This window comes from Dermochelys coriacea, chromosome 20 (assembly GCF_009764565.3).
Source record: "Dermochelys coriacea isolate rDerCor1 chromosome 20, rDerCor1.pri.v4, whole genome shotgun sequence".
Lineage (NCBI taxonomy): Eukaryota > Metazoa > Chordata > Testudines > Dermochelyidae > Dermochelys > Dermochelys coriacea.
This window is the reverse complement of record NC_050087.2, coordinates 9,887,440-9,912,452: the sequence shown is the minus strand read 5'-3', so window position 1 is coordinate 9,912,452 and position 25,013 is coordinate 9,887,440. Positions and strand designations below refer to the sequence as shown.

At 45.3% G+C, this 25,013-nt stretch overlaps 1 protein-coding gene across 1 annotated transcript; it reads right to left on the bottom strand.

Moving 5' to 3' along the window:
- Nucleotides 1-2,556: 2,556 nt before the first annotated feature.
- On the bottom strand, nt 2,557-24,500 carry LOC122458360 (maestro heat-like repeat-containing protein family member 1). Its single transcript, XM_043506784.1, has 8 exons — nt 24,370-24,500; nt 23,051-23,205; nt 11,672-11,809; nt 11,351-11,462; nt 6,458-6,592; nt 6,073-6,175; nt 4,892-4,957; nt 2,557-4,071 (listed from the first exon to the last, which is right to left on the bottom strand). The coding sequence occupies exons 1-8, from the start codon at nt 24,430-24,432 to the stop codon at nt 3,974-3,976; spliced, it is 870 nt and encodes a 289-aa protein (XP_043362719.1). The 5' UTR covers nt 24,433-24,500; the 3' UTR covers nt 2,557-3,973.
- Between the last annotated feature and the right edge of the window lie 513 nt (nt 24,501-25,013).

Here is a 25,013-nt window from a genome sequence, read left to right as displayed (position 1 = left end):
CAGGTCAAAGGCAAACAAGGTGTAACCCTGTGGAAACTCCTCAAGGTCGATTAACAGAGAATGATCTTTCATGTGTTTACCAGCGTCTGTACCAGATTCATGTATTCTCTCATGCAGCGTCCTGCCTTGAAGTCTGGTTGCAGAGGCTTAGTTGGGTATCTGTTCACCATTCATATATAAGGTCACAAAATTAATATCATAATGTCTAAAATGAAAGGGATCTTTAATGTAACTTCCACTAAAGGCATAGGACAAATTCTGGGACAAGCATTTTGGGTAACTGTCCCAAAAAAACAGGTTCTCCTGGTTATTGACCCTACTGCCCACGGGGATGCTAAACACTTTCATTACCACACGGTCCATGGGATATTTAGCATTAGCGGTAAGCAGGGACTCCATGTGCCCCAGACGAACGCTCGGGGCCACCCGTACTTTCTTCACAAAAATACAGATACAATGCACAATTTCACCTGTACTGCCCATTAAACAGAAGGTGTCTTTACTGCGCGTCAGTTTAATTTTCACATCCACTCCATTCAACAAAAGTTTTTCCTGAAAAAACAGGTTGCTGTGTAGACGCTCTACCATCCTGCTCTGTGCCATCAGCTTTGCACGCCTCACAAACCCTAGATTCCCAACGTCCAACTCCATTTATTTGTGTTGTCCTGCAGTGTCTTTGTGAAACTGGCCGGCAGAAAATTGCATAGCAAGGGTGTCGTCGCTGTAATTGAGCACCGATTCGATAAAGGCCCTGTAAGGGTAACGGTTGTTGCTTTGGCTTACAAGACGGTCTCCCAGCGTGACATCCAACTGACTGAAAATAGAGGCCACGGGGTAACTCACCAGGCCCACTTTGGCGTCCATGGTGAGTTCAGTTCCGTCTCCTTTTACAATCTTGCAACACAGGTACAGCAGCGAGTTGTTTAAATCCATATAATCTATGCCAGTCCCTGCTATAAAAAAAGTCAAGGGGGGCTGACTCCGTAACAGACGACAGAGGCGGCACCTCAATGTAGATGCTTTTCTCAATGCTGGTCTGCATAGGGGCTATTTGAAACAAATCTAGTTCGGATTTGGTGCACTCTTCAGACCTGCAGTGAACAAAAGCCATGTTCATTAAAATATATCTGTTTGACCAAGCGGAGAGAAAACTGCTCTTTCACCCAGGCTTCCTCTTGGACTTTCGCTTATGGCCGGCCCTGTGCGTCAAAGCCCTTCTTTTAAAGGGTTTTGGGGGACCTGTGCATCACAGGTATGACACATTTCTCTTTCTCTTTCTCCTTTTAATGTACATCAGCCCCGATCCTTCCTGTGAAGCTGTATTCCCTACCTTCTCCAGAACAGCATGGGAGACATGGCCTGCCATGTCTTTAGCTATGTTTTGTGCGGCAGCTTTTATGTGGGGTTTAATAATCTCTAGCCCCCTCCTGAAAAGCGGTATGGCTTTTCGGAAGAGGCTATGGAAGATTGTACAACACCAGCCCCGTACATCACAGGGGCCCTGTGATATCCAGGAAGGGCATATCCCACATGGGCTTTGTAATAGTCCTTGTAGATGGTGGGGTCGTTGTAATTTTTTAGGATCGCCATAAGGTTTTGCTTTTTAGAAACCTCGCTCTCTCCGGGGACACAGGTGCATCTTGATGATCACCTTGCCGAAGCGAAATGAGACGCATCTGTTCTGATCATTCTTTATTTCAATGGTAATGGTATCGATGTGGTGTTTTCTGATAGGAACGTAATGAGGTTTATCGTAGGTGATTTTGACAAACTCGTTGTTCCTTCCTCAGACAGGGACACAGTGTAACAGGGGAACAGAAAAGTCCCTCACAAACTGGTGTTCTACAACACCTGTGTGCAGATACAAGGAATTAACCCCCCCGTGATGTCTTCCCAGAAGGGGAATTTTGGGACGCTGCGCTTGGGGCCCAAACCTAGAATGTTAGCTAGCTCCCTAGAAAACATAAAAGTAAAATCAGCGGATTTAAGGCTAACTTTTCTACCCACAGGGTCATAGTTCATGACCACCTCAGGTGGTGCGGGATGACGAGCCATGGTACTGTTCATATGATCCAATCATTAGGGTATGGACGAGTAATAACCTCATCGTAGGATAAAACTCCATGCCATATCTCCAAAGGTGATTTCAAAAGAGGTGCCTTCGTTGATAGTGTTCCAGCTGTGCGGGTATAGTATTTCCAGTAACCCTACCTCCCAGGCACCCGGGAGATCCAAGGGCTTAATTAGCTGTATTGTAAAATTTGAGCTGGTGTTTTGAGGAAAAACTGTAGAGCTGGCATTGCTGGGCAAAGTTAGGTAAAACCCGCCGTCGCTCATTTTTCATATTTGGTTGGAATGTCTATCACTGTTAAGATGTACTTAAAACTGCTGTTGTGTTTGGAGAACTGGTGCATATCTACCAAATCTGCCTGCCATTGCATGTCCACATCTGAAACAATGGTCATGTTTCTTTTAAAATGTATTCGAGCCGGTTTGTGTAAAGTGTAAGCATCCTGGTGTGAAAGCCAAGCTGTTACCTTCTATTTAAAGTTTTATGATGCTTTTTGATCCACTTGAAAAAGAGGATTCACCCTGCCAAAGCCTCCAACTTCCCTGGGGGTGTAATAGATTTTCTTTAACAGAACCGTCTGTGGAGACATGACTGTTCCTGGAACTGTCTTTTACGAACACAAGTATGGAGGGGGACACATTCATTCTGACACATTTAAATAAGTTTTATTAATCGCCTGATTTAACACAACCTTTTATAGCCGCCTGTAAAAAAGGATTCCATGACCCCTACCATGAGGGAGTCTGAGCTGGTTCATTTTTCCATTTTTGTCCTTTTCTGGATTTTCCTCGAGATCTGTGTCTCAGACAGGAGCAAAAACAGCTGATGCGCGATAGATTTACTCCCACATGGCTACCGATGTGTAACTTCTCAAAGGCCTCTAGAAAGGCATCATCGAGCTGTTGAGAGATTTTCAGACAAAAAAAACAGTGTAAGCACCCCACTGCCTGTTTTTAGATTTATGCAATGCCAGGTTGATTCTTAACCCCATTACACCCCCATGATCGACCGTCGCTTCTTAATCATTCATTTACCTGAGCCATGTCTTTCCCATTCACCTTGTGACTCCCCCAAGCCACAATTGCCTTCCAACTTTAGGGGGTGAACAATGAGAGGCTGTCACACTCATCGGGGTACCTCACAAAGGTTTGGATTTTGGGGTCGGGTTCCGACGTATCCATCAACGGTTGAGTCAAAGGGCCCTCCTCGGAACTGTCACTGCCGTAGCGCTTTCTCCACACAACTCCAAAGGTCCTTGGGACTAAAACAAAATTAGAAGTTCTCACGGGGTGGTAAAGGAGTCCATGTTTCTTTTCAGCCTTTCCACAATTTCTAAAACATGTCTTCTTGGTAAGAGATGGCTTCCTCTGCCTGGTGCTGGGACTTATGGGGTGATGGTGCTGCACTCTGATTGGCAGAGGGCATTGAGACAAGTTCTTAGAGGGGTCACACGACCCTCTTCTGGGTAGTTCACCCAGTCGGAGAACCTGCCCCATTTTGGTCAAATCTCTTCTCGGGACAGTCCTCTGCAGCCAAAACCCATTGCAATTGGTAGAAAGTGGTGGGAGGAATTCTTAGAGGGGTCACACGAATCACTTCCAGACAGATCACCCTGCCCCGGAACTCCCCCTGATTGGTCAAATCTTCTCTTGGGGCATTCCTATCAGAGCGAAACCCATCCCGATTGGTAGAGGACAGTGGGAGGAGTTCTTAGAGGGGTCACATGACACACCTTGCTTCCGGTCATGTTTCCCCCTTGACCTTGGAAGTAATACCCCATGGCTTGGAACTTCCAGTGACCAGTGGGCAGGGCTTACGGGGCCAAGGGTGGGGTTAACGTTTGATTGATGGTAGGGCCTTTATACTACTGGAGCGCCTTGTTCTGTTTGTCTCCGTTCCGCTTCATTCCCCAAGCACTCTGCCAGGACAGATGTCACTTATGATCTCAGTTGCCACCAGCTGGACAGAGGGACTTGGGTTTTTCTCGAGGACCTGGAGAGCTGAAATTACAGACGACAACATCTTAGTGAACAGACAAATCACAGCTAAGAGGGATCACAGAATCTTGAAGTACCGGAGCAGAATGATCACATGGTAAAATGTGAAAGTCCCTCTATTGGGATGAAAAATACATGAGAGATGAATATGCCTCACTTTTCAGATCGTCACCTATGCCTGAAATAGCTGGAGACTTATTCCCTCTGAATACCATGCTACAGAAGCTCTCCAATACAAACAAAGCTTTAGGTTCCTCCATTGGCTCCCTTCCATGCTCCCAACAAGCGGGGAGACCCTGACTCGACCAGAAAGTCATCCACTCTGCTGTAAATGGAAGAGGGTCCATTGTTTCAATAGCTTCCAATTTTAAGTTTATTTTCCATCTCTATTCAGGAGCCACTGGCTGAGCTCCAATAACCCTGGAATTTAACAGAGGCCAGGTCCAAGCTGGTTTGTGCAGGATGCAGGACACCTACTGGAAGAAAAATTGCTTGTGGGAAATTTGGGGTAGCAGAAAGTGGCAACAACTTCTCCTCACCTGGGGAGTCCACAGAGAGCCAATAAAGCCCAAAGAGTGGATAGCACTGGCTGCAGAGGAGGCCTTGCCAGGACAACCAGGAGATGTACGGACTCACATCACACCTTATGTAGCTTCCTCCTTCAGGGGAAATTAAAGCTGACTTTCCACTGGGCAAGAGTGAATTTGTCCTTTGATGTGTGGCTGATGCACTTTGCACCAATGGTATCGGTTACTGCTGCTTGTCAACTAAATTCCTTTATAACTCACGGATGAGCAGAACTTCAGCTGTATTTATTACTTACACATCAGCAAATGTTCCAGGTCCAGCCATTTCATACGCTGCGTGTCTGTGTGTTCCAGGATGATGCCTAAATACACAATGGAAAACAAACAAACAAACAAACAAACAATAAAACCTTCCCTTGTTGAGTGCAAAGTGATATTAGCAGTCCCTAGTCAGGTCTTTGGCATCTCCTACTGCGGACCTAAGGGTGAGGTGTGGGCAAGAGGATACTAGAGCAGTTTAGAGTCCACACTGAAGAGAATGAGAGAGACTTTTTTTTTTTTAAAGAATGTTTACCCAAAAGCCCTTTGCTTTAAAGAGTCTGTGTTCCTCTTGCCACTGCTGTCAGTTATTGGAGATATATTAAGCTAGAGTCTTTGTCTAGTGGTCTGAGCAAAGGACTGGGGCCAGGAATAAGTGAGTTCTAAGCAGGGATCCCACAAGGTGACTGATAGGTGAGGCTTAGGCCACAATGCCTGCCTGTCTCACATGGGTATGCTAGGGAGAAAAGGGTACAGGGCCAAAGAGGAGGAACCTTTTACCTCCTTGACAAGGTGGTGTGGCCAGGAACCTGAAACAGCAGGCGCTGAGGGCAGATGGGCTGCATGCCTCCCAATCATGAAGTAGTAGTGAAGAGCACTGAGCAACACTGTGGGTGGGCCTGCACTTTGAGCGAGGGGGAACACTCCCAGTTCAATGGGACAGGCCCACATTAGCTTGGACAGCGCTCGCATGCTAAAATTAGAATTTAGCTAAAGCAGCACGAGCAGTGGGAGGAGCTAGCCACCTTGAGAATAGACTTTGGTGTTTGGATGGGATCATACTTGGAGTGGTTAAACCTCCTGCTGCTCCTGCCATTGCAGCTACACTCTATTTTTAGCACTCAGGGCTAGTGCAGGTATGTCTCATCAAGCTGGGAATTACACCCCCAGCTCCAAGTGTAAACATGCCCTATGTGACCGTGTCCCAGCCTCTACCACTAAATGACTGCACCATGATTTCCCTGAAACAATCCCGAAGCACTTTATAACAAGTCATGATTTCCTCCGACCACCACGCTGGAGAGGTAGGGATATTAACATCCCCAGTTATGTATGGGAAGCTGAGGCACAGAGAAATTAATGGCAGTTCAGTGCTGCACAGTGGGATTTTTTTCCTGTCTCCCTCAATGGGAATACCAAAAGGGACACTGGGCATCACCAGCTAACTTAGCTGCAACTGCCCAGATCTCTTCCCAGCTGCTACAGAAGTACGTGATGGTGATTTTGTACAAGTTCTCCAGCAGCTCTACATTCTCTTTGGCCTAGAGGAAATCAGGGACACATGAGTTCTCTCTGGCTAGAAGTGCCCTTTGATTGCCAGCACATGCTTTTACGCACCACAGGTAAATCAGAGAAAGAACAAGTGGCTGGGTAGAAGTGGGAAAAATGGGGATCAGTGGCAGATTTACATTTCCCGTCACCCTCAGTCATATATCCCACTCTGACCGTTATTTCCATTACCCATCACACATCCCTCCCCACACCTCTACACCATCACATGCCACTCCAGTCAAGAATCTCAGATACTTCAACAGCTCACTCACAAGGTGTCTGCAAATGTCCACCTGGAGCTCTTCAGGCTTCAGCGCAGCTGTGCCATCAAGGTGTTCATTAATTGCAGTTTGGAGCCTCTTCAGTCCCAAAAACGGGGCACAGAAGTGAAACGTAGCTCTGCATTCCTGAAAAGAAGAAAGCGGGTCACACCATTTAATTGTTCCCTACTGAGTGCTATGGTCATTCAAAGGGAACTCATCTGTTTGACTACTCATCTATTCCAAGATAAAAAGGGATTCATCTGGATGTAATTGGCAGAAAACATGCAGGAATGACTAATAGAGGGGAGAGCTTTCACTGAAACCTGGAGGTAGCATCAATGTCTTTTTGGAACAGATCTACCGATGAAAGCTGCTTCACCAGGCCTAGCTGTGGTCTCTCTTCTGTTCTGGGGAGGTAGGGGCCTGGGGTGCAGAGACAGACAGGAATAGAGACCTGTCGGGCTCAGACCCATGACCTATCCTGGATTCTGGTGAGGCAGCCATGGACCAACCGGGTGGGAACTGACTCAGCAGGAGGGCAATGAACTGAGGGGAGAATTTGGGCCCCACAGCAGGCAGGAATAGCTGAGCTCCCCTAGAATTGGGAGGAAGATTCCTTTGGCTTAGTAAATAAGTCACTCTCGGTCTTACCATTGAAACCTTGGGGTTCGGGTCTTGCAGGTGCAGCAGAAGTGTGACCCAGCTCTGTCTAACCTGGTCAGCGAAATAGGCCTTCCATTTTCTTTTTGTCAGGCAGGCCAGGATGCCAAATAGGACAAAGAATGAAGAGCATCATCCTCCGACTGCCAAGAAAGCCCCACAAGTTAGTAACTAAGGGACAATCACATCACGTACCTCGCACAGCCATCTCTTCTACGCTAAAGTCGAGGGATTCCAACTACAGCTAGTCGGAAACACTTTCATGAACCAATTTTTGATTCAAATTTGCTGATTCATCAAACTATTTTAGCGACAGTTCCATTTTGATGAAATTCCTCCAGAAGCCAGGCCGGGGTCCTTAGAAACCTGCCTGCTGTCTTGCCAGTGCACCCATCCAGCTCCTTGGCAGCCGATCTAGCAGGCTGACTGGGATCGTGGGTTTCCAGGTCCCCAGCTTCTGGGACCCTGGCTCTCAAATTTGCAACTCCCTGCCCCTCTAGCTCCCACAGTTTCCCAGGTTCCCAGCATCGGGATAGTCTGAGAGCAGACTGCCCAGGCCCAAGGCTTTCAATAGAGCTAGGTTGAGAATAGTAATTCTGTTTCACAAAGAGTTTTGAAGTTTGGGGAGAGGGATTCCCACAAATAGGAACAAAACCAAAATTTGAAATCTCAAAATTCTCTGCAGAATGGAATCCTCATTCCAACCCTCTCACATAAAAATGGTATAGAGCAGGTCCAACACTCTCTGTTGTACCTTGGAACCCTCTTCTCATGCTTATCTAGCTACCTAATCTAGTATTCAGACTTTCTTTGAGGTTTTCAGTGGCAAGAAAAAAGAACAGAAGGGGGAGACTGTGGGAGCAGGGATGTCATCCCCATCCTCCTAATGTTCTCCTCCTCCGTAAAACACCTCTCTTTCCTGGGGCCTAAACATCTCTTCACTCTGACATGAGCAATGCCCAGGGAGTAAATGGAGTCTAATCAAGATCGGTTGAACTGGGTCTGGAGAGTTCTGGTCATTTACATTGTCAAAGTAGGTCCGGATCTGTTGGGTGAGGTCTCTGAAGGAAGAGCCTATGTCCTTCTCTTTCAGCTTCTTCAGGACTTTGGCCACTGCTTTCATGCTCTAACCAATGACTTCAGAACTGAAAGGGTCATTTAAGGCCCTGATCAGTATGACCATAAGAAACTTCTTGTGCTTTTTCACCTGTACAAACATATGACATTAAAGAATACTTATCACTGATCACACTTCTAATAAATTTTCTTTAGCAGTTATGAAGCTGTGGGAATTTCATCTCCCCGTCTCACCCCCCGGAGACCTATAGCTATATTTCAGACCAGGTTCGAGCTACAATGAGCCAAACTCAGGGCCATAATACACCTGTGTCATCCTATTATTAGATTCCTAGTTACTTAGATTCCAAGTAAGTTACTTAGTTTCCAAAAGGAACCATTGTGATTATCCGGTCTGACCTCCTGCATAACATAGAACTTCCCCGAAATAGTCTCTGTTGGGACTAGAGTGTATCTTTTAGAAAAACATCCAATCTTGATTTTAAAATTGCTAGTGACAGAGAATCCACTACAAACCTTGGTAAATTGTTCCAATGGTTAATTAAAATTACCATTAAAAATCAATGCCTTATTACCAGTCTGAATTAGTCTAGCTTCATTTTCCCCCATTGAATCTTCTTATACCTTTGTTTGCTAATGTGAAGAGCCCATTCTCAAAATGTGTTCCACATGTGAGTGGTTATAGACTGTCCTCAAGTTACTCCTTAACCGTCTCTTAGTAAAGCTAAAGAGATTGAGCTCCTTGAGTCTATCAATAGAGGTATCTTTTCCAATCCTTTGAGAATTCTTGTGACTCTTCTCTGAATCCTCTCTAATTTATTAGCATCCTTCTTGAATTGTGGACACCTGATCTGGACACAGCATTCCAGCAGTGCTCACATGAGTGTCATATTCAGAGGGAAAAGAACTTCTTTACTCTTATTCAAGATTCCTCTCTTTATGCCTCCAAGGATCATTTCAGCCCTTTTGACCACAACTTGGCATTGGGAGCTTCTCTTCAACTGATTATCTGCCATGACTCAAGTTGTTTTCAGCATCATTGCTTCTTGGGATAGAGTTTCTCATCCTGTAAGTATGGCCTGCATTTTTTGTTCCTAGATGTATACATTTACACATGGTCATATTAAAATGCACAGATTGTTTGCTTATGCCCATCTTAGCAAAGGATCCAACTTGCTCTGTATTGACTGCAAAGAGGTTACTCGGATATGTGAGAGAGCAGAATTTGGCCTAGTGCATTGTGTGCAGCCTCTGTAAACTCCGAACAACTATTTCCCTTGGTTTCTCTAGTTATGCTGCATTCTAGTCAGTATTCTCTCTTATCTTGTCAGGCATCCCATAGACTAAATTTCCCAAGCCTCTTACAGCCATCTGATGGACAATGCTGTTCCTATCATGTGACCTTTCTTCCAAGATGTGTAAGACAGACTTAAGGACCTTCTTCTCCCTGAGCATGGGATCACTCATTAGCTGAAATAAAATCAACCTGTCCATTAGCCCCAATATGATCATTAAGATTGGGAATAGAATTTGAGCAGACATGTAATACACTAAAACACAACAAGGAGTCCTCCTACAGCCCCAGTCTTGTGGATACAGACAAATATGGCTACCTCTCTGATACTTGGCACATAATACACTGTAACTTTAAATGAGAAAGGTCTATAAAACATGGAGCTTTCCTTTTGGGCACTATAATAGGGATCCACTCACCTCTCGAGAGCCTCTTAGTGGCTGGGTATGGTATCAAAGTCCTTTTCTCACCCCTGGTGCACCCTGCCAGCCGTACTCAGTGAATCTTCTGTGGCTCAGGCTTCTGGCTGAGTCCTAAAGTCCAAATGAACCCCTTCTGGGGTAGTCAAGAACAGTCCCATTGCCCTCACTAGGGTCTCCAGTCCCAACTCTGGGTCCTTTACATTCTGCCCTTTGTTCAAGCTCTCCATTAGCATTGTCCCCTCCGTGGGGCTTATGCCACTGTCAGTGGTAGGGGAACCTGGGCCTGCCCCTCACTCTGGGTTCCAGACCATGGACCCTATAAACAGGAGCTAGGCATTGCTTGATTTCAGTTCATTGTTGCTTCTTCCTACTGGCCACTTTTAGCTTCACCCTCACCTCAGGGTTAAAGTTCTTTGGGACTCTCTTCCTGCAAACCCAGCTTAAGTAAAGGCTACCAGAATCAAACTCTGGCTGTCCCCTGAATTTCTGTGGCCAGAGAGCAGCACCCTTTCTTGCCCCTCCAGTTCCTGCCAGGAACTGACCTGCTAAGGCCCTTCAGCTCCTCTTAGCTGAGCCTGATGGGCTCGGATTGGCTGCTTTCATGAGGCCTCTCTAGACACACCCAGATTTGGATCTCTTTTCCTGGGGCGAGGTGTAGTAGGACCATGGGGCCTCTTGTAAGAAGCCTCAAAGCCCAGGTACAGCCCATCACAGGCACAGATAGATTGTTTTTCTTAGAACCAGATGAGCCCCGAAGATAGTTGCTTAGCATAAGTGGGAAATATGATTCAGATGTTAGAGGAAGGCTGTGGAAAGGGAGGATGCTCCAGCAGTTATCACACTAGCCTAGGACTTAGGAGACCCAAGTTCAATTTCTTGCTCCCTCAAAGACTTCCTGTGTGACCTTGGGCAAGTCACTTAGCCTTTCTGTGCATCAGTTCCCTGCCTGTAAAATAGGAAAAATAGTGCTTCCCTACCTCACTGGAGTGTTGTGGGGATACATACATTAAAGAGTTTGGAGGTACTCAGATACTATAGTTATGAGAACCTAAGATAGATGTTAATGTATTTGTAGGTTGCTTGTGTGGTAGTATTAGGATACTAGGTTCATTCAGAAGATCTGCTGAGCTAAACCAAAATCAGGAGCTGTCAGTTAGGATCAGCACTAGGACTTGGCAGAAGAGGTCCAGTCATCCAAACTCTGTCTGTATCTCTCTCAGCCAGCACCTGTGGTTGTGTAGCTAGTATAGGCAATGACGGCAATAAAAACAACAGAGAGAGAAGGACTCAGAAAGGTATCATGAAGTTCCTGGTGAGGTTTCCATATAAAATTCTACTGTCTAAAATAACAATTACTCCTATGAACTGAACTGTACAACTCCCGGAAGAAAGTTACACAACAGACAACAGTCTAATGGTGAAACCGCTCTTCAGACCCCTGTGTCTTACCTGGGCAAGGAAAGCTGTGCTGGTGACGCGGTGGTTTTCTGTGGGGGAATTCACCCAGGGGAGGAGGCTCTGTATGATCTCAGGTGTTCTGAGTCCAGATCTTAGCAGAAGACTGGAAGACAAAAGAAACCGCTCCTGAGCTAGATTGCACACTTGAAAAACTCAGCTGCTCTGAGCATACAGCTCTGATATCTCGGAGTGGGAGCTGTGTGTTTCCACCCAGGACACCCCCCCACAAAGCTATAAATGGGAGGTTCCCTCTCAGCCACTCTATTTGCTACTGATTCCCAAGGATAAAATGATGCCTCCTAGATCTCTTACCTCACCAGCAGACACACTCCCTCATGGTGACTCTTGGGGTTTTCCAGAAGAATCCATGTTCTCTGCTTCCTGAGCGTTCTCACCAGTCTCTCATTCCCACTCTTGAAAAGCACAGACTCTAATGCTTTGATAGAAAGCCTGGGGAAAGAGAGGCACAGCAATCAGTAGGAAGGTGCAGCTTGAACAGAGAGTCAGGAAGCCCCGGTTACTTCTCAGGTCTGCTATTCAATCGACAGTTCATCCATTGGCAATATCCTGGACACCAGTGTCCCTGGAAGGACTTGATGCCGGGAGGTAAGTTTCAGTCTCATATATCTCATTGGATTAGTTTTGCTAGGGACAAAATTTTGCAGTCATTTTTCTCTTTCTGCAAGGAGTATGGGCACTAGCCGAGTACAGTGATATGGAAAAGATACATGATCAGGACCCAAAAACAGAGGACATAGAGTGTGGTGATCACTAATGGACATTTTGGGGTCATATCTCCAGATATGATGTGACAAAGTGCTGAGGGTTTGCACTTGAGTCAGCACTCTGGTCACTATTTGTACTAATTTGGTTCCTCACAGAAGGCCTAATTGGATAGAGGTGTACCTGATTATGAGGTCAGATTGGGGCTAGTGAGTCAAGGAACCAATCATTCCATTAACAGGGAAACTGTATAAAAGGACATGGGTAGGAGCTCTTTGAGGGGAACAGACAGAGAAAGAAACTTGGGTGACCAGATGTCCTGATATTTGGGGCTTTATCTTATACAGGTGCCTATTCCCCCCCCCCCACCACCCCCATCCTGATTTTTCACACTTGCTGTCTGGTCACTCTAAGAGAAACAGAAAGACAACAAGCTAGGAGAGCCTGAAAAAGTGAGGTCTCTGAGTGGAAACACCTTACCCCCCATCCGACTTTTGGAGAAGAATTTAGAAAGTTGAGATTCAGTATAAAGGTGCTATGTATTGGTAGGGGGATTAAATAGACTATATGTTGGTGCTTAGAAGGAAAAAAGTCTCAACACAGTCTGTATTTGTGGAAGATGTAGGGGTGCAACACCCCTCTCTGTCACAGCTGGGGGCTCATCAGGGATTTCCCAGTTATCTATGCAAATGAAGAGACCGTTGGAGAAGCCGGTGTAGAGGTTTGGCAGTCCGGGTGATGGAGGGAACACTGAAATGGGTGATGAAGCAGCAAAGAGAAGTGTAGAACAGGGGTTCTCAACCTTTCTATTTCTGAGCCTCCGTCCACCTTCAACATGCTAGAAATACTCCACAGCCCAGTTCCAGGCCTCTGCCCTGCCAGGCATCAGAGTTTGGGGCTCCTGGCTCTGCATTTTAACCCCACAGGGTGCAGGGGCTGGGGGCTTTAGAGCAGGTGCTGGGCCTCAGGAGCTAGCAAACAGAGCTGTAAACAGGGGAGCTTGAGTGGCAGTTTGTAAAGGGAGTTTGTATTGTGGTGCTTGTTTGGGGTTTATTTTTGCTGTGGGGGGTTGGCTTTTGGTGTGGTTTGTGTTTCCCAGATTAACAGGATTTAGGTGGGAAGGCTGTGACAGATATGGAGGCAGCTGTGGGAGTGACTCATGTAGTGGAAGACACAATGAGGATGACAGGATGTGGAAGCTGCAGTATGTACATGATCCTGGAGGGGGGACCTGGTAAGAGTTTTTTCTGCATGAAATGCCATCTGATAGAGCTGATGGAGGAAAAGATCCAAGGTTTGGAGATGCAGGTGGAAAGTCTGGTTGAGTTTAGGAAGGGGTTTGAGCAGATGATAGAGCAAAGACATGAGGTATCTGAAGGGAAAAGCTCAGACTTACAGATGGAAGCAGGGCTGGGGAATTTTTAGGGGAGACTGGGAGAGGAGAATGGTCAGTGGAAGCATGTGACTAAAAGAACCAGGCAGAGGAAAAGACGGGCTAGTGAAGGAGAAATTTACTGTGTGCAGTTCTGGTCTCCCATGTTTAAAAAGGATGAATTCAAACTGGAGCAGGTACAGAGAAGGGCTACTAGGATGATCTGAGGAATGGAAAACTTGTCTTATGAAAGGAGACTTAAGGAGCTTGGCTTGTTTAGCCTAACTAAAAGAAGGTTGAGGGGAGATATGATTGCTCTCTATAAATATATCAGAGGGATAAATATAGGAGAGGGAGAGGAATTATTTAAGCTCAGCACCAATGTGGACACAAGAACAAATGGGTATAAACTGGCCACCAGGAAGTTTAGACTTGAAATCAGATGAAGGTTTTTAACCATCAGAGGAGTGAAGTTTTGGAATAACCTTCCAAGGGAAGCAGTGGGGGCAAAAGATCTATCTGGTTTTAAGATTCTACTCGATAAGTTTATGGAGGAGATGGTATGATGGGATAATGGGATTTTGGTAAGTAATTGATCTTTAAATATTCAGGGTAAATAGGCCAAATCCCCTGAGATGGGATATTAGATGGATGGGATCTGATTTACTATAGAAAACTCTTTCCTGGGTATCTGGCTGGTGAATCTTGCCCATGTGCTCAGGGTTTGGCTGATTGCCATGTTTGGGGTCAGGAGGGAGTTTTCCTCCAGGGCAGATTGGAGAGGCCCTGGAGGTTTTTTTGCCTTCCTCTATAGCATGGGGCATGGTTGACTGGAGGGAGGCTTCTCTGCTCCTTGAAGTTTTGAACCATGATTTGAGGACTTCAATAGCTCAGACATGGGTGAGGTTTTTCATAGGAGTGGTGGGTGACATTCTGTGGCCTGCGCTGTGCAGGAGGTCGGACTAGATGATCAGAGTGGTCCCTTCTGACCTTAGTATCTATCTATCTAAATAGAGCTTAGGAACAGGTTTGCAGAGTTGGAAAATGAAGAAGGGGCTCAGCAGGTAGTCGCTGAAGGTGGAAGGGCAAGGAAGAAGAGAAGAGTGGCTAGTCCTATAGGAAAAGGGGAAGAGTCAATGGAGACTACACCAAATATGAGCCCCAGGAGGATACAGGATGGGTTGAAGACGATTATAAGGGAGAATAGGAATGGAAAGAACTTGCAGCCAGAGGGAACAGGGGAGAGACTGGAGAATAGCACCGTCACCAGGAAAAGGCAGGTCTATGTGATCGGGGACTCTTTATTGAGAAGAATAGACAGGCCTGTAACCAGAGCTGATCCTGAGAATAGAAGGGTGTGCTGTCTTCCAGGTGCTAAGATATGAGATGTAGACCTGAGGTTGAAAAGGATCCTAAAGGGAGCGGGAAAGAATCCCCTAATTATCCTTCACGTGGGAACAAATGATACGGCTAGATTCTCGCTGGAAAGTATTAAGGGAGACTATGCTAGGCTGGGGAAGATGCTTAAGGAAATCGAGGCACAGGTGATCTTTAGTGGGATTCTGCCTGTTCTAGAGAAGGGCAACAAAGGTGTGACGATTATGACTATCAACAGATGGCTTAGGCAGTGGTGCTATAAGGAGGGCTTTGGGATGTATGGCCACTGGGAGGCATTCATGGACAGAGGACAGTTCTCTCGGGATGGACTTCATCTGAGTAGGGAAGGAAATAGACTTCTAGGATGGAGGCTGGCACAACTGATTAAGAGAGCTTTAAACTAGGAATCTGGGGGAGATGGTTGGGAGATGTCCAGGTAATCTCCACGCCGGATTTTAGCATTGAGAAGGAAGAAGACGAAGTAAGAAAGGATACAGCCGTGGGTAGGAGAATGTATATAAGGAGGAAGGGCAGTGTGGATACTAGTCTAATAGGTTATACTGGCTGTAGAATGACTGTGCCTAATAGGGTCCAAAATGTGAGCGAGGCCAAACAGCAAAAATTAAGATGTTTGTACACCAATGCGAGGAGCCTAGGTAACAAAATGGAGGAACCAGAGCTACTGGTGCAGGAAGTGAAACCAGATATTATAGGGATAACAGAAACATGGTGGAATAGTAGTCATGACTGGACTACAGGTATTGAAGGATATGTGCTGTTTAGGAAAGACAGAAATAAAGGTAAAGGTGGTGGAGTAGCATTGTATATCAATGATGAGGTAGAATGTAAAGAAATAAGAAGCGATGCAATGGATAAGACAGAGTCTGTCTGGGCAAAAATTACATTATGGAAGAAAACTAGTAGAGCCTCCCCTATAATAGTGCTTGGGATGTGTTATAGACCACCGGGATCTAATTTGGATATGGATAGAGCCCTTTTTAATGTTTTTAATAAAGTAAATACTAATGGAAACTGCGTGATCCTGGGAGACTTTAACTTCCCAGATGTAGACTGGAGGACCAGTGCTAGTAATAATAATAGGGCTCAGATTTTCCTAGATGCGACAGCTGATGGGTTCCTTCATCAAGTAGTTGCTGAACCGACTAGAGGGCATGCCATTTTAGATTTGGTTTTGGTGAGTAGTGAAGACCTCATAGAAGAAATGGTTGTAGGGGATAATCTTGGTTCAAGTGATCATGAGCTAATTCAGTTCAAACGGAACGGAAGGATTAACAAAAATAAATCTGCAACTAGGGTTTTTGATTTCAAAAGGGCTGACTTTCAAAAACTAAGGATATTAGTTAGGGAAGTGGATTGGACTGAAGAACTTATAGATCTAAAGGTAGAGGAGGCCTGGGATTACTTTAAATCAAAGCTGCGGAAGATATCGGAAGCTTGTATCCCAAGAAAGGGGAAAAAATTCATAGGCAGGAGTTGTAGACCAAGCTGGATAAGCAAGCATCTTAGAGAGGTGATTAAGAAGAAGCAGAAAGAATACAGAGAGTGGAAGATGGGAGGGATCAGCAAGGAAAGCTACCTAATTGAGGTCAGAACAGGTAGGGATAAAGTGAGACAGGCTAAAAGTCGAGTAGAGTTGGACCTTGCAAAGGGAATTAAAACCAATAGTAAAAGGTTCTATAGCCATATAAATAAGAAGAAAACTAAGAAAGAAGAAGTGGGGCCGCTTAACACTGAGGATGGAGTGGAGGTTAAGGATAATCTAGGCATGGCCCAATATCTAAACAAATACTTTGCCTCAGTCTTTAATAAGGCTAAAGAGGATCTTAGGGAAAATGGTAACATGACAAATGGGAATGAAGATATGGAGGTAGATATTACCATATCTGAGGTAGAAGTGAAACTCAAACAGCTTAATGGGACTAAATCGGGGGGCCCAGATAATCTTCAACCAAGGATATTAAAGGAATTGGCACCTGAAATTGCAAGCCCATTAGCAAGAATTTTTAATGAATCTGTAAACTCAGGAGTTGTACTGTATGATTGGAGAATTGCTAATATAGTTCCTATTTTTAAGAAAGGAAAAAAAAAGTGATCCGGGTAACTACAGGCCTGTTAGTTTGACATCTGTAGTATGCAAGGTCCTGGAAAAAATTTTGAAGGAGAAAATAGTTAAGGACATTGAAGTCAATAGTAAATGGGATAACATACAACATGGTTTTCAAAAGGTAGATTGTGCCAAACCAACCTGATCTCCTTTTTTGAGAAACTAACAGATTTTTTAAGACAAAGGAAATGCAGTGGATCTAATTTACATAGATTTCAGTAAGGCATTTGATACCGTGCCACATGGGGAATTATTAGTTAAATTGGAGAAGATGGAGATCAATATGAACATCGAAAGGTGGATAAGGAATTGGTTAAAGGGGAGACTACAACGGGTCCTACTGAAAGGCGAACTGTCAGGCTGGAGGGAGGTTACTAGTGGAGTTCCTCAGGGATCAGTTTTGGGATCAATCTTTATTACTGACCTCGGCACAAAAAGTGGGAGTGTGCTAATAAAGTTTGCAGATGATACAAAGCTGGGAGGTATTGCCACTTCAGAGAAGGATCGGGATATCATACAGGAGGATCTGGATGACCTTGTAAACTGGATGAATTTGCATCCGATGAAGTGAGCTGTAGCTCACGAAAGCTTATGCTCAAATAAATTTGTTAGTCTCTAAGGTGCCACAAGTACTCCTTTTCTTTTTGCGAATACAGACTAACATGGCTGCTACTCTGAAATTTGTAAACTGGAGTAATAGTAATAGGATGAAATTTAATAGTGAGAAGTGTAAGGTTATGCATGTAGGGATTAATAACAAGAATTTTAGTTATAAGCTGGGGACGCATCAGTTAGAAGTAATGGAGGAGGAGGACAAGGACCTTGGAGTATTGGTTGATCATAGGATGACTGTGAACTGCCAATGTGATATAGTTATGAAAAAAGCTAATGCGGTTTTGGGATGCATCAGGAGAGGTATTTCCTGTAGGGATAAAGAAGGTTTTAGTACCGTTATACAAGGCACTAGTGAGACCTCACCTGGAATACTGTGTGCAGTTCTGGTCTCCCATGTTTAAAAAGGATGAATTCAAACTGGAACAGGTACAGAGAAGGGCTACTAGGATGATCTGAGGAATGGAAAACTTGTCTTATGAAAGGAGACTCAAGGAGCTTGGCTTGTTTAGCCTAACTAAAAGAAGGTTGAGGGGAGATATGATTGCTTTCTATAAATATATCAGAGAGACAAATACCGGAGAGGGAGAGGAATTATTTAAGCTCAGTACCAATGTGGACACAAGAACAAATGGGTATAAACTGGCCACCAGGAAGTTTAGACTTGAAATTAGACGAAGGTTTCTAACCATCAGAGGAGTGAAGTTTTGGAATAGCCTTCCAAGGGAAGCAGTGGGGGCAAAAGATCTATCTGGCTTTAAGATTAAACTCGATAAGTTTATGGAGGAGATGGTATGATGGGATAATGGATTTTGGTAATTAATTGATCTTTAAATATTCAGGGTAAATAGGCCTAATCCCCTGGGATGGGATATTAGATGGGTGGGATCTGAGTTACCCAGGAAAGAATTTTCTGTAGTATCTGGCTGGTGAATCTTGCCCATATGCTCAGGGTTTAGCTGATCGCCATATTTGGGTTCGGGAAGGAATTTTCCTCCAGGGCAGATTGGAAGAGGCCCTGGAGGTTTTTCGCCTTCCTCTGTAGCATGGGGCACGGGTCACTTGAGGGAGGAGTCTCTGCTCCTTGAAGTCTTTAAACCACGATTTGAGGACTTCAGTAGCTCAGACATAGGTGAGGTTTTTTGTAGGAGTGGGTGGGTGAGATCCTGTGGCCTGTGTTGTGCAGGAGGTCAGACTAGATGATCAGAATGGTCCCTTCTGACCTTAGTGTCTATGAATCTATGAATCTAGGTGCTGGGCCTCAGGGCTCCAACCCGGCTGGGCTCAGAGCTTCAGCTTTCTGCCCTGAGCCCCAGATAGTCTAATGCCAACCCTGTTTGGCGGAGCCCCTAAAACCGGCCTGGTTGAGAACTGCTGGTATAGAACAGTGGTCTCCAAACTTTTTGGCTCACGCACCCCCAGGGTGACCTGCCACAGACATGCCACCAATGGAAGACCTGCCACAGGCAGGCCGACAGAAGGGAACACCAGCTGTGGACGTGCAGAGCTGCCGCCGAAGAAAAAAACCAGCAGAGTGCCGTCCGGCAGCACTACTGCTGCCGTGCACCCCCAGGATCATCTTGCGCACCCCAGTTTGGAGACCACTGGTGTAGAAGACCCTACAGACCTTCCAACAATCCCACCATTCAGAAAAATAGCCTTTCCTTGCCTTGTAGGTTTAACAGCAAAAGAACCATCAGGAATTTATACGGGAGCAAACCCAGGCCTGGCAACAACTCCTCCAAAGTTTGGTGAGTCCTGTGACAGGAAATGGAAACCGGGCACAGGAGATCAGACTGTAAAATGGGACCTGCAAACAACCCTGATGTGTTTCTGGTTACTCTTAAAGGAGCAGCAGTGAGACCTCCTAGGGACAGAACAATGTGGGCCCTTCGATTGACACCCTATTTAACTGGGAAAGCACATATATGGCTCTTAGTGATTAGCGGGCAAGAGATTATGCCATGATGAAGGCAGCCATGCTGGACTAGGTGGGGCCTGTCCACCGAAAAGTACTGTCAGAAATGTAGAGTTGAAAGATGGATTGAGGGATCATGCCTCTGTGCATTTGGACAGAAATTAAAAGATTGGGCCACTCATTGGTAAGGCCAGATACTCAAACTGGGGGGAGATGATGGACCGCATGATTCTGGAAGTTTCTTTAGAGTCTCCCTGAGCATACCTGAGTATGGGTTCTGTGGCGCCAGCCAGTTCATCTGGACCCCATAGTTACAGTTAGAGGAATTTGCAGAGGTGGACATTCCCAGAGTGAGTCAGTGGTTTAAGGGACTAGATTTGAGAAGGACCACAGTGCCTACAGCTGGGAAGGGCAGCAAGAAGAAGAGGGAGGAGCCTCAAGGAACTGTATTGGGAGCTTGGTCTACAGTGTGCTTCCGACATGGACGTGAAGGACATCTAAAAAGAGACTGTCCTAAAATGGACTGTGGGTTTGCCCAGTTTTGTGGCTGGGACAAGATTCCCAGGCAGGGAAGAAAAAAGAAAGTACCTACGATATCGGTACGGGTAGGGAAGAGCCACCAAAGGGACTAATGGACATCCTGTTTGCTAATCAGGCAGGAGTTAGTGAAACCCCACTGGGTACTTCCCAGAGGTAGGATCAAAACTGACTAGGTCCTTGGGGACAATAAATTCTGCCCAATGGCAGAGGTGACTCTGAAAATTAAGGGGAAGTTTAGGCAGAAACATGTAGGGGTAGTGGATGGATTGCCCCATTGCCTTCTACTGGGCATGGACTGGAATCCCTTTCTAACAGGGACACCAAGGCAGGTATGGAGGCCCAGGAGGGTGGAAATAAAACCTGCAGGGCCAGGTAAAGAGGAAATGTATGTAAAGGGGCTGGAGGAACCTAGACACGAAAGTACAAGCCACAGAGAAGTCCCCTGAGAGACAAGAGGGAGGAGAAAGAAAACAAACAAAGGTGACTTAAGATCATCCATTAGGGTCAAACAGACATCAGAGCCCTTACCACCAGGATCTCAGGAGCAGGCATCCCTAGAACACTTTGGAGGGACTCAGAGCAGTCTGTGTTCATGGAAGAGGCTGGGGCACAGCCTACCACCCCGTCACATATAGGTACCTAAAATGGGCCTGCACATGAGCCAACAGCATGAGCAGAATATACACTTGTGTCTGCAGCACCAGCAATCACATAGCTAGGTACCCATCCATGTGAACAAATTCAAGTTTTGTGGATAAAACTGAGGCACCCATCTTGAAAACCTGACCCCCTGTGGCCACTACATAAGATCAGCCTTACGGGGTCAGTCCAATGGTCCATCTAGTCCAGTAAACTGTCTTCTAACAGTGGTCAATGCCAGCTTCTTCAGAAGGAATGAACAGAACAGGGCAATCATGCAATGATCCAATCCCTGTTATCCAGTCTCAGTTTCTGGCGGTCAGAGGCCTAGGGACACCCAGAGCTTGGGGTTGCATCCCTGACCATTTTGCCTAATAGCCATTGATGGACCTGTCCTCCATGAACTTATCTAATTCTTTTTTTTTTAAACCCAGTTATACTTTTGGCCTTCACAACATCCCTTGGCAATGAGTTCCACAGGTTGACCATGTGTTGGGTGAAGTAGTACTTCCTTATGTTTATTTGATACCTGCTGCCCATCCGTGAACAGAGTTGAGATCCTGGTTTCCTAGGAAAATTCAGAGACATTATAAAACCATGAAGTCTGTAATTTGAGCACCTTATTGGCATGGAATAAAGAAACACAACAAGAAGAGAAACTAATAATGTTGTGAGATTGGTGGGAAATGTACATTGATGGGCTACCAGAACTGAAGTCAACTGAGGACTCAGGAATCTTAGTGTTAACTGGTGAGGGACACAGAGTGGGTGCTGAGGGGTCTGGTATGTACATTCTAGTTCACTAAAAGATTGCCCCATGAGTCTCAAATAAAAGCCCATGTCACCAATATCATTGTGAAATGCATGTACAGATGCTGTGTAAAGAGTCATGTATATGCATTGAAAATTACATTCTTAGGATCTGTGGTCTCGGGACTAGTCATCAGGAAAGTTGTCAGAATGGTTTTCTTTCAGGCAAGAAATGTTTATCTTTGTTTACATGTACATTAAGCATGTAGGGTTCACATTCAGTTGAGAAGGACTGTGAGAACTTCAAAGAAAGAAAAGTAGCAGGAAGTAGATAGTAGAGAGAAGTTACAGGTGAGCCCTGGACACTTTTGTGGCTCAGACTGAATGAGTCATATTTTAGTAAAGACCAAATGTTCTCCTTGCCTATGATGAGAGAGTTAGGAGTCCTGTCCTCCTTTAATGCTCCTAGTGTTTAAATATTGAGTTTCCAGTTACAGAACTAAGTTAAGTGACCTAGTCTTCCTGCAGCCTAACCATTAATACTAGACGTCAGAAGGACAGGACACAGAGCGCCAACTTCAGTTCCTGTTTTCCCCACTTCCCAGTCAATATGGAATCATGAGCATGTGGCTCCCAAAGACCTAGGGTTTGGAAGGCAAGTGGATGAAAGAAAAGCCAGATTCCTACTAACTGGACATACAACTATGAGAACCAATATTCATGGCCATCCTATGTCCCCTTTACAAATGGTGTCCCTACCCTCTGTTTGCCAGAAGCTGGGATTGGGCAACAGGAGATGGATCACTTGACAATGACCTGTTGTGTTAATTTCCTCTGGAGCATGTGGCACTGGTCACAGTCGCAAGACAGACTACTGGGCTAGATGGCCTTTTGGTTTGACCCAATATGGCCGTTCTTATGGTCTTAGATTCCAGCACTGATAACTCAGTTAGGGATCTTTAAATGAAATGATGGATCTGCTTCCAGTCTACTTTTAAGTACCAAGGATGGCAACTCTACTCTAGCAGCCACACTCTCACTGATACCAAGCAGAGGTCTGATGATAATATTGGCCCTAGTCTTTGTAATCAGCCAGGGATTTGTACTTGAAGCTAACAAATTTATTAGAGCATAAGCTTTCGTGAGCTACAGCTCACTTCATCCGATGAAGTGAGCTGTAGCTCACGAAAGCTTATGCTCTAATAAATTTGTTAGTCTCTAAGGTGCCACGGGTACTCCTTTTCTTTTTGCGAATACAGACTAACACGGCTGCTACTCTGATACTTGAAGCTGTCATGCTACCAGGAAACCAACAGCCACTGCTCATTTCCAGAGTGAGGTCAATTCAGGTGTCTAGAGAGGTAAATGTTTCCAACAATACACTCCAGTTATACCAGTAAAGATAGGCCTTTAGGAAGTCAAAGCAGCTATTAATGAATGGAAACAGAATGACATTTAATTTCTCTCCGCACCCCACCTTAACATGTCCTTGGACCTTCCTGCAGAAAGACCCAGGCTATTAACCGTTAGGAATTATCCCAAATGGTCTGCTGCTTAAATGAAGCCCTACATCTCCTAGTAAAGCTGTGGGATCCATGTTTTACCAAGATTAATGTAATAGGTAGCGATATATACCTGTCCATCGGCAGATGTTTGCTGAGGAGGCTGGAGATCACTGCCTCTCGGTGATGGTGATCTAGAAAGGACACTGCCTCCGCCAGGAACTGCCTCAAGCTGCCCTCCCGGATAGTAGGCATGTGGCGATATAGTATAGCCAGGATATCTGGCACCTGGAAGGAACAAAACCAGAAAGAAATGTCCCTTTTTCTTTCTCTCCATTCAGTCTACAGAATCAAAACCTTTATTTAGCCATTTGCTGCTTTTTTAGAAATGCCTCACTTCAAGAAATGTTCAAATATGTCTGTGTAACTTGAACCCACACAAATTGCCCACACATGGCTGTAAAAATTAACACTGACACACACATAGACATACCAGGTAATTTAATGTGGTGGTGCCCAGCTATGCATTACATAAACCAGTTCACACACACAAAAGGCGGCTTTGCTTGCCCAGATTTGGCAGGTGTGATTTAAGCAGCCAAATCTGACCATTTGCCTCGAGGAATGCAGAGCTCATAAACAACCACAAGCACAAAATATGCAAGTGCTTTAAAGACAGTGTGCAAATGCCTGGGACTATGACCCGGTGACTACCTCTCATATTCATCCCTAGCCCTTCGCAGCTTCAAAACACTGTGCACATATGGCAGTTCTGCTGCGAGGGTTCCCTGCCCAGAGGCCTTTCACCAGCCTTGTTAGAAGATTTGTGGAGTGCTCCTTTCATCTAGCCCTAATGCACTGGGCTCCAGAATAAGGCATAGTGGATATAGTGGATCCCAAAGACACTAGAGTTTTCTCCCACCCGCCTTCTCTTCATAAAAAGGGTACATCTACACAGCAAAAAAAATCCCACAGCAGTGAGTTTCAGAGCTCAGGTCAACCTGGGCCTGTGGGACTTGCATGATGGGGCTAAAAGCAGAGCTGTTCCTGCTTGGGCTGGAGCCCAGGCTCGGAAACCTGGCAAGAGGGTGGCAATAGCCTAGTGCTCTTTTTAATCCAGGTAGCCCTTAGCCGTAGGCCTCCTAATAACTGGAGGCCTCCAAGTGCTGGTCATTCCGTTTTCTTGTATTTTCCCAAGAGTCTGTTTTCTCAAGCCTTTCTTGGCTGAATACTGTGGCAACAAGCTAGACCAATAAATAAGCAACCAACCATCTTCCTTTTCCCTTAGATTATCTCGGTCTACTGCTATTGATTTTGACATTGCCTATCTTAGAGTAGGAACAGAGATGGAATCGACTCTATGTCCGAGGGGGAGAAACAGCAAGATTTTTGTTCCTTACACATGAGGGCAAAGATTGAAAAACCTAGAGTTTAGGCAGTTTCCAGTTTTACCTTGTCCAGCGTGGCATCTCCACACTCCTTCAGGATGATCTTCATCCACAGTCCAGCTGCCATGGCACAGGTGGGGCTAGCAGACAGCAGACCATCCAATGTGGCCTCAATAAAGTCTGTGGCCTGTTCCGAGGGAAGTACTCACTAACAACCCAGGAACAAATCAAAAACAGGAGGGACCGCAATGATGTTTGGCTCCAGCACTTTTAAAAATGGAAACAAAGATACATGCATCAGCAAAGTGTGAATTAGCCTCCTGTCTAGCTAGCCATTTGTGATTCAAATTCTTTCTCTAGTCTATAGACTACATTTTTGTATTCTACACTAATGATATCAGGTTAGAGGCAAAGATTCTGTTGCACAGTTAGCACAACATTGTACTGGATATGCAGGAGGTAAGTTTCCAGTTTGTATTCTCTTATATACACTGCATCTTTTTACAACATATAAAAAGTAAGTAAAGAGAGGCGTACACACAAATATAGGCTAAGGCAAACCCACAAGGTGACAGAATGAATCCTCAGCTTGATGTTTCACTAACACATTTTTTTTGCCTGGATGGCTGGATAGCAGGGCCGGCTCCAGGCACCAGCCGAGGAAGCTCGTGCTTGGGGTGGCAGATTGCAAGGGGCGGTGTTCCGGCC

Coding starts and splice junctions, on each gene's coding strand:
- LOC122458360 (XM_043506784.1), bottom strand. CDS start 24,432: ATGGCAGCTGGACTGTGGATGAAGATCATCCTGAAGGAGTGTGGAGAT. Junction 11,810..23,050: donor AAACATCTGCCGATGGACAG/GTATATATCGCT, acceptor CTCTTTCCCCAG/GCTTTCTATCAAAGCATTAG. Junction 6,593..11,350: donor GCACAGCTTTCCTTGCCCAG/GTAAGACACAGG, acceptor TCTTCTTTTCAG/GAATGCAGAGCTACGTTTCA.